This window comes from Neltuma alba, unplaced genomic scaffold (genome assembly GCF_004799145.2).
Source record: "Neltuma alba isolate B1F8T4 unplaced genomic scaffold, ASM479914v2 tig00011591_pilon, whole genome shotgun sequence".
Classification (NCBI taxonomy): domain Eukaryota; kingdom Viridiplantae; phylum Streptophyta; class Magnoliopsida; order Fabales; family Fabaceae; genus Neltuma; species Neltuma alba.
Genome location: NW_021636244.1, coordinates 154310 through 164508, shown reverse-complemented (window position 1 = coordinate 164508; position 10199 = coordinate 154310). Strand labels below are relative to the sequence as shown.

Sequence of the window (10199 nt, the reverse complement as noted above, 5' to 3'; positions counted from 1 at the left end):
TTATACACATGGCTACAGTGGTTTTTACAATATCACAAGTCATATGGATCAATTGGCATCATCCTTGTCATGAAGCGAAATTTAGCAGATATATTTTAAATCACCCACCGAAGTAGGAGTACTTTTTGCACTTGATTTATTTAGGGACTCCGCTCCTCTATGAACCCACTTGAGATTTGTGGTGTTCCTTAATCTCTCTCTGAAAGCGGAGAAAATTAAATATTGCCAGCAGAGAATTGTGGGGATGATTGCCAAATGCAGAAACCCTTCAAAGGCTTTAAGTTCAATGGAAATAAGCATTTCCATTAAAATCGTTACATATATACATACGAAGAAACAGTAACTGAATCAGATCAGAAAGGTGACATGCAGCCTATTTTTACAGAACAATATTTCCCAAGAATGTCAAAACAGAGGGAAACCAGCGCAAGGAGGTAGGTGAAGCACATTCTTAACCTTCCATACGTGAATAAGAAAACATCATATGCTCGTGGAACATAACCATCAAAACGTCTATCTTCAGCTCTCACGTTACATATACATCACTCCGAAAAGCATAAAGTAGCAAACTCCAAATGCTCGACGCAAACGCTTTTTTTTTTCTCCCCCGAGTAAAGGGGTTTGATGAAAACCTTTAAAGCTCCAACTTCAGCTACCCAGCCTTGCAGACAACTTTTGGACCTCAGACACACATCCTCACCTAAACCGAACTGGAGTCCCCAGCTGAAGGAGACCCTCCACTAATCTTGCCAGCATCACTTTTACAAAGAGGACACGATGCGTTTATCTTCAACCATTTGTCAACACACGCTACGTGGAAGAAATGAAGACAGGGCAACTCTCTAAGATCATCATTGTCTGCATATTTCGCCAAGCAAATGCAACAAACCTGGAGCGAACATGAGAAGTCACATAAAAACCTATGATAAATTTTGCACAAAAATATATCCAAATTTATATTTATACACAAGGCATTCCCCACATTATGGCAGCATGTCAATCAATAGGCCCCGGATTGCCAGGCTGAAACGAATTTTGATGGAATGAGAACAGGAAAAGGAACGGGATTGGGAACAAGGAAGAGAATGGGAATGTGAACTCTAAAAGCACGTTTGGTATGCAAGGGGAAAAAAATCAATGGAATTTTGACATAATTTTTGTTCAGTATATTTTAGTGATAAAATGGGAGTTTTAAAAACGAGGAGACTTAAATACCATCATTATACGATAAACTTTTATCTCATAAAACAAATGACAGAATAAGAGAAATAGGAAAAGGAACAGAAAATGCTTAGGAGCTATGCAAAGTGAGCCAACAAGTGGAAAGGAGGAGGAAGGTATGGGCAATGGGGAACAAAAAACAAGCAGGTTTATCTTGGAGATGGAGGAGGCACAGCGCAGGTGATGATGGTGAATGAGAAGGGGCAATGTTAGAGGTGGAGCAGATTTCTGATGAAAGCACAATAAAGGCATGAATAGTGGTGGCCGATCTTGAAAATTTTTATACAAGGGCAATTCCATAAAAATAAATTGGCTTCCAAGAAGACAAAATTCCAGTACCCCTCTCAAGAAACCAGATTCTATCATCTAAGGGAATTTTTGGTTTCCTGGGAACGGTGCTTCCCAGACAGCAAACAAGGTAATCTTCACCTCTCCTCCTCCCTTTCCCAAGCCCAAAACCCATCAAACCAAACAGGCTCTAAGGTTGCTAACTTGCTAGAGATGTAAAGCCCTGTCCTTAAGTACCAGAATTTAGGTTCTTCTCATTGATTATTTTCTCTCCTTCACAACATAAACAAAATATAAACTTACAGCATCTTCTCCAGATATGGCCCGCTCCTTTTCTGTCCCCGCAGCAAAGATGCCACCTTCGTCTATAGCTGTGTTGACATCCTGATTGTCACTATTTTCAGTTTTCTTCAATTTGAACTTGTAAATTGGCAGGGCATTGATAGACTCTACTGTTGCACCTCTAGTTTGAGAAAAATCCTCCCGAATGCCTAGAACAGAAATAATGCAAGGTAGGCAGCAACAAATAGTTGCACAAAGGATAAATGGCATAGCATAGCCAATGCAGCTAAAGGTAAGAAACACAATACATAACCTGCAAAGAGGCCCATAATAATTGAAGATATCAGATATTGAAACATTAGTGCAATTGTACAAAGTATTGTCTTAAAGTACCTATACAATTTTGGAGCATCCGAAGGAGAAGAGTGGCCTCCAAAGATCCACACGTTGCCCAAAACAAACCAAACTGCAAAGAAGCAATCTAAGGCCATTTTGAAATGATCTACTAATCCATTAAGCCTGCAATGTAGCAGCAAATTACAATAAAATCACATGGGATAAAGGCTTTTGTATTAGCTTGCATTTAGCATTCAATCAAGAGGAAATACTGTATATTCAAGAAGCACATAAGACAGACAAGGGCTTTGGTAGAGGTGCCTGATCATAACGGTTTTCATATGGTCCTAGGCTTCAACATGGACAGAAGTGACCAACAACTTGTTGTCACTAAGCTTTCTTAGCGGAATTAACCAGTACTTATGCTTGAAGCTGACCACACGAATCAGTTAAATATCAGGAAACTTAGTTCAATTCATCCGGTTTGAGCTCATCATTCATATTATCAAATCTGAATTATAGCATAGCTGATCACTTTGGGCTCATCAGTGTTGTAAAAAGATGGCAAAAAATGGACTAATAAGAGCTTTTTACTCTGTTGTAACACCAGCAAAATACGAACTATATTACATACCAAAATTTACAACATAATCAACCTAAATTCTATTATTATGTTCGCCAAATAATATATTATTAAGATAAAATACGTCACAACATGGCAGGAACATTTAACTACGGAAACTAAACAATATAAAAGAGGAGGGAACAAGATATCCTCCTTCACAAAAGCACATTAAAGAACTAGAAACCAAAAATAAACCCCAAAGTTAGAAACATGAATTGATACATCAATAACAAAAGGGATGAGCTCCACAGCTGCTAACATAAAAATTGGCATACCTAGAAAAAAATGCTCCAGGAATCCTAGTGCTTCTAGCAGCTGATTCTGTCACATGACCATTCTCCTCATCTGAAACATGAGCATTGGAGATAGCTGTGTATGACGTAGGCAATGGATGATCACTTCCAGAAGATCCTTGAGATTGTTGAGGTGTATCTTGTTCACTACTTTGATTATGGCTTCGATAACGCCAATATAGAATAGGCAGCATGGCAACACAACCAGATGTATAACCCACAATCCATGCAAATAATGGGGCTTGTGGATTTTCATTCCTTGACAATGACAAGACAACTATAGATGCTATGATCTGACCCACAGTGGCCACAAGCTCAACTGAAATCCATAGTCCAGAATTTAAAGGGTTCCTTCTTCGATGACGATATCCCTCGCCTCTAGTTGAAGAATTTCTGGAGTTTAATCTAGATGAGGAAGATGTTTGATTAGTAGGGTCTCGTGTACCACTGGACTGTTGATCTTCATTCTGCGTTAAATGTATTTCAGGAAGTCGAGCAACATGAGATGAGTTGGATAAAGCATCACCATTCCTTGTGATGTCAATTATGTGCTGATGGTGGCTCTCAGACTGCTCCATCAGCAAAGGATATCTGTCGGTTTGGGAGTTTCTATTTGGTTCTGGAGAGGTAACATCCATCTAAATCAGTCAACCAAAGTAAAAGGCAATAAGGCATAGATTGGTAGTAACAAGGTCTCCGACCTGCACCTTCTCCTATTTTGCTTCGTGATCATCTATAATTCTGCTCTAATATGCTGAATGATGTATACCAAGATGCCAAGCAGCACTTTGTGTGCACTTAATGATTAACCTTTTATTATCCTGTTCAGGAAACCATAAAGATAACCAAAATTTTATATATTAAAATTCCATTACCGGTGAGAAACTGATTCCAACAACTAGCAATATCTTCAAACTAGGAATGCAACAGAAAATAAATGTTACTCTTCATTTTGCATTGAAGCCATAAAATTGATCAGATTGTTGTTAATACCAACTAACGAAAATGCTTATGGAACTGTGTGACCAAAAAAACAATTGAAAAAAAAACAGTAGCAGCTGTACGATTGCCACAACCTCATGACAATAATTCGTTTTCGATGTTACAACACGAAGATCTTGTTCCGGTATCAAGGGAATTTCAAACAAGTAGGGAGGAGGAAAAGTAAGGTTGGAGTGTTATAGACGACTTAATAAAATTAAAAAGGAAGTCACGTAATCAACATAACCTAAATTCATAACTTGGAAGAACTCAATATCACCGATTAAACTAGCATAAACATGACATTAAGAAGCAAATCTTCTTGCTTCTAGAAGGACAGTGACTTGGAGAAAACAAAAAAGTATCAAATTAACAGAAACATACTCAATCAGAAATTAAGTTCACCAGATAACACGAATTTCAAGGCGTAGATTCAACATTTCATCTATCTCCCTCGGGCAATACAGTGATCAAAATTCATCAACCAACTGACACCCCAAAACCGATTAAACACCAAAGAAACTGCCCAGACTGGACAGGAAAACAGTTCGAAGATCAAAAACCATGAAACCCCCATACATCCAAGGCAAAAATTATCCACTTTATTTTACCACAAGTAAATAGAGACATTTATCATGAAGGAGAAAATCTGAACCTGATTGAGCTGAATAAATTAGCCATGAAAACAGAGGGAAGGATGTGTGAAGAGAAGTGTAGAATACTTCGAAGCTCAACTCTGCTTCATTTTCTTCCAAAAAAAAATTATTTCTCACAGACAAGCAGAATTGAACGTCAGCAGTTTTCTGCTTTTATCGCTTACGCCAAAGCGTCTGAGAGAGAGAGCGACGGACACTGTGTTGGGTCGTTGACGTTGAAGATTTCCCACCGTTAGATGTGTGGAAAGTTCCACATCGTGTCCCAATAATCGATCTCGCAATTAACAGTAACATGTCGCATTCTCGCGAAGCACTTTTGGTAACTTCCTCCACATATTTACTTCGTAATCCGTAAAAGCACTTCTGAAACCATGGTTTGGTTTCTATCCAAACACCCCCTAGAAAGACGTGACCATTTTTCCTCTTATAAATTTTCAAAAATATTTTTTGTGACTGAGTTATTTTATTTGAATACATTTTAATATATTCAGCCCCAAAAAAAATACATTTTGATATATAGTTTAGCAGTGTTGGCATAAATTAAGAGGGCAAAAAATTGCATCACACCCTTATATTTGAGAAAATTGTTGAAAAATCTCCTGCTACAAAATTTAATGTTCTTTATTAAGAAATTAAATACAAACTATTTTCAGAGTTGCATACACTACGTAGCAACAAATTTTGTAAGAGATTTTTAAACAATTTTTCCTTATATTTTGAAGAGTGTATTTTTCATTATTTTATCTAAATGATTATGGTACGAGAATAAATTATAATCCCAAATCTCAGATCTCGACTCTGCAATAATGTCAGCCACTCGTATTAATAAATGTGGATCGGAATTTGTATCACATAAAATGTAAAAGATTGCAAGAAAACAGAATTTTAGTAACCAGGAATAATATAATTTAACAAATATGAATAAAGATTTACTTCTGGACGAATTTGCAAGTTTGTTTTCATGTAAAATTTTAGTAAGCACCAGGCCACGCGGGAAAATCTCAGGACGCAAAACTACTTCACATGTATATCTTTTCTATAAATATACGTGGAAGATCATAGGTTTAATCTCGTCTTGTAATCTCTACTAACAAGTTCATCATATCAACAGTGAGATTCAAACTCAAAATTCTGTAGGTTATGAACCAATTCTGGATAGTTGGTTAATTTTTTTTTTTCCCTTTTAAAGAAATAGTTGTTTGCCCACAATGCTTTTTTTTTTTGTCAAAGTATAGGTATCTTCCTATTAGAGACAATTCTATTTGAGACATTGTTGAATTTGAACCTTAATTCGTCACGTTGTGAGGGACTGACCTGCTAACCCAACTCCTGTTGGTCCCACAATGCTTTTTATACTGTATGATTGATGATGAATGGGTGCATATGGATTTCCTGGCCCATATAGACTGATAATGGGCCACACAGTGTGTAAGTAATGGGCCTGTCGAATGTAAAGCGGGTTTTAACAGCAACATGATGAGGCCCAAATTCGGAAGGGAAAAGTGGGCCACAACTAAGTGGGGAATGATGGGCCATACTCCATAAGATAAAATTAGGAGGAAGTGAAGAATTTGGGAACACGTCACACTCGTGTTTGTAGCCTCAACCAGAGCATCCGAGGAAGCCTTCTCATAATAATAGTCACACATCACCACAAAACCATGTTAACGTTATCACAAGCGTGGGACCTAAAGTTCGTGTATTTATTGATGCCCTCAATTATGAAGTATTATTACATTAGTACCGTTCAATACAGAGTCATTAGGTCAAATATTCAGTGTGACCATTTTTTAAAGAAAGAAATAAATATATTTGCAACATACTTATGTTAACATGTTGAACTGAATATCTATGAATATTAGCTAGTTTGATACAGTAACCACATTTTATATTCAATGTCTCCAATCTCCACCTTAACGTATCTTTGAGTTTTATAGCTTTTTTTTTTTTTTAACATAGGTAACTTCTAATCTCCATGTTAACGTACCTTTGAGTTTTATACCCCGTTAATAGTTTTATACTCCTCCAGCCTCTCTTTTGTAGTGCAAATTACACTACAAAAAGAGTCTTATATCTAAGATCATAGGAGTAGCATTTAATTGGACGGGGTTTGTGGAACCACTAAAGCCCATGTTATTGAGTCTGGGCTTGATGGGTCTGATGACAAGCCCATCATACGGCCCATTAATGTTTTGAGAATTCGAATCAGATTTTTTTTACTGATTTTGTATTTGAACAAAATGGAAATACCCTCTCTTGGTAACATGGTTTACAACTTGGGGACTCTCTTTGTAATAACTACTCTATTACATTTTGAAAATTTTTTACTAAAAAAAATGAGTTCCAAATCTTATTTCAAATATTTATAAATACAAGATTCTCAATTATAAATTATTGAAAGTCACTTATCATGAGGCTCAAATTTTTATTTTGCAACTGCATGAATCAATAAACTTGTTCCATATCTTAAATTTCTTTCATGCCCATCCTATCTCAAAACATCCCTAAACAACAATATCAGTGTTTTTGAAATGTTACACAAATTTTTTGATAAAATAAAAACTTTCTAACTAATTTCAACTCCATATGCCTTAATCCATGTTATTCAACTAAAAGTATCTTATAAAAAAGATTAAAGGGGTACTAAATTCTACTTTCAATCCTTAATATAAGAGTTACCTGAGATTAGATCCCAATTTATTTTATCTCTCAAATTTATAATTCTTTTTTCAAAATATTCTTATTGATTGTATATTAATAAGAAGCTTCCCACCAACTGGTAATTTCAATACACATTTGTGACAAAGGACTAATTTAACTAATTTTTTTACTAACTGGGGTAGTATTACTCAATTAATCCTTGTAAGATGGACTTAAAACTATCATTAACTCTTGAACAACAACAACAACAATAATAGTTCTTGATGAGGCACTAGTCCCAAAAAATGATTAATGCATCAACATAAACTCTAATTATAGAAAGAGATGAGCTAATTGTTGGAAATTGTGCCCTAGAGACCAATCATTGTGTTATGAACATTGTTGATTTATGAATTTCTTAATTATATTATCATATTATTTGCATGTTTACTGTGATGACTATCCATGGATAACTCATGATTTTATCCTAAATGTCCCTGGTCGGTCATCTATGTGGGAGCAGAGATGAAATAAGACCAGTATGACTTTGAAGATGTATAGATATATAAATCAAAGTCATAGGCACATGTAAAAGTACAAGGTGTTGGACCGACCCGCTATGAGAGAGCTGCATGGGTTAAGTCATAAGCTTCTCTCATATACAAACCATGTCACTATGCCCTTTGACCTGAGATCATCATGGATTCTTACATGAGAAACACTCAGCTTTGACCTAGTCAAAAGTCACTTTTGACCGAGTGATCATAAAGACTATGTTCAGGTTTAGTGGTTTTTCATATGGAGGAATGTGAATGGTCAAGGTGGAATTTGTCCTTACATTTGTAGAGAGATATTACTGGGCTCCTCGATGAGTGAGTCTGAGAAATGTATGGCCATACTATAATGGAAAGGTAGTTCCATTTCTATACTCAGACTACTCAGGGATCGAGAAAGTAACGGTCAGTAATAGGAGGATGACACTCTCCATGCCTCATCCATGACCAAAATGTCGCGTGATAAAAGGGACGTGATATGGTTGTATGAAAGGTTACATCGTTCATCGATCCTCATATGATTTGGGTAGTCGTGATGTCTTGTTAAAGACCGCTTACGACTTGTGAGTCATTATAGTAAATGGCCCACTGTCAACTTCATATGGGCCTACAGGGTCGCACACAAAATAGCCCAACACGAGCTATGATGTCCAGATTCATTGAATCTAAGATATGTCCAGATTCAATGAATAATCTAAGGTAGACGTATATATATATATAAATTCGCGTATCTATATATTATATGATATAAGATATATTTATAAGATTTGATTTATAAGGATAAATTAAATCTATATCATTTTAAATTGGTAAGGTATAATATAATATCTCAAATTTGATTTATTAGAATAAATCAAATATAATTCCGTCATATCTTTATTTTGAATTAAATAAATAGGTGAATTAAATCTGTAGGATGGATTTAATATATAAACCGTATTTATTTAATTGATTTCTTATCAGATTACGCAATATGTGATATTGTATTAATTTCGGAACTAATTTAGGATTAATTCCGAAATCCAATGTCCTTCATAATACCGATAGCATCCTATATATTTGATATGAGGAGCTAGGGTTTTGTGTGTGTGAGAGTGCAAAAGGTTTGCAGATAAGAAACGGCCAAAATAGAGACGGTGAGGACGGAATCTCGAACGTCGGAATCCCCGAGCCACCAACGATTCGAATACCACAGATAACACCTCTTACTACTTGACTTAAACACAATCGGTAGATTCGGGCAACGGATTGAAAATTTTAAAGTTATTTTCCGCTGCGTGTCTTTCAATTCCTTACACTAATGAGGGCGAATCTTTGACAATGTAAATGAGTGGTTGAGAGAAAAGAGTGATGAATGTGATATATGTATGTATGTATGTGTGTGTGTGTGTGTATGTATGTATGGGAGAGACAACGTTGAAGATCACGTGTGAGTGTGTGTGGGTCTTGCACGTATATATGGTGTGGATCCATGTCTCTTCCTCAGGAAACATATGCTCGGTTGGCAAGCAACATTTTCTTCCCTTAACTACCTAATCTATGGTCTTGTGACTATGTATTTGGTATTAACTTACTAGTTGTCATACTAGATTCAAGTATTATCAGGTCTAAACTGTTAATACTACATAAAAATATTTTTTTGGGTTAATATCATTGTTAGTTTTATAGTTTGATTTAATTTTAGTTTTGATCTTTATAGTTTTATGATTTTTTTTAGTTTGAGTTTAATTAACGAGTGGTCTCTATATTTTTAGCAGATTTTGATTTTGATCTCTATACTTAAACTCAAACTCAATCCCTATGAAACTATAGGGACTACAAAGCCAATGATTTGAAACTACTACCTTTGGTTTTTAATATAAGACTTTGTTTGACTTTTATTTTGGTCCTAAATATAAGATCCCAATCCACTTTGTCTCTCATATTTATATATATTTTTCAAGGTAGTCCTTCTAATGATGACAGTTCTAACCGATACATTTGATTAGCAAGGATATTTAAGGAAACGCAACACTTATTTATTACAAATAACTAACTTAACTTATTTCCTTAATCTCCTCAAATTAGTCAACTAACTCTTATAATTAGGACCGGTAGTATATAAACTAAAACAAAAATTAGATCAAACTACAAGGATACTAACCCAATTTTTCTTACTCGATCTAACTACCACGACGCGGTTTTTATGGTTTTAGGAAGGAGGGGTTGGGTTTGTTTATGTTGTTTTAGATAGGAGCAGTTGGGTTTGTTTATGTCCATTTGTTTACCTAGCAAGCACCTTCAATTACGCCCACATATGTTTCTGCTTTAGTTTCTGACATTA

The 10199-nt window shown here is 35.6% G+C and overlaps 1 protein-coding gene across 5 annotated transcripts; it reads right to left on the bottom strand.

Moving 5' to 3' along the window:
* Window positions 1–236: 236 nt before the first annotated feature.
* LOC114715448 (E3 ubiquitin-protein ligase At1g63170-like) lies at window positions 237–4788 on the bottom strand. Of its 5 annotated transcripts, none has more exons than XM_028900316.1 (7): window positions 4682–4788; window positions 3028–3866; window positions 2185–2310; window positions 1813–2104; window positions 760–889; window positions 640–647; window positions 237–499 (listed from the first exon to the last, which is right to left on the bottom strand). In XM_028900316.1, the coding sequence occupies exons 2-7, from the start codon at window positions 3681–3683 to the stop codon at window positions 452–454; spliced, it is 1260 nt and encodes a 419-aa protein (XP_028756149.1). In that variant the 5' UTR covers window positions 3684–3866; window positions 4682–4788; the 3' UTR covers window positions 237–451. The 5 variants fall into 5 exon arrangements, with proteins under 5 accessions (XP_028756149.1, XP_028756150.1, XP_028756151.1 ...); XM_028900317.1 differs by having other exon boundaries at window positions 237–647; window positions 3028–3664; window positions 3747–3866; XM_028900318.1 differs by having other exon boundaries at window positions 237–647; window positions 3028–3664; window positions 3753–3866.
* Between the last annotated feature and the right edge of the window lie 5411 nt (window positions 4789–10199).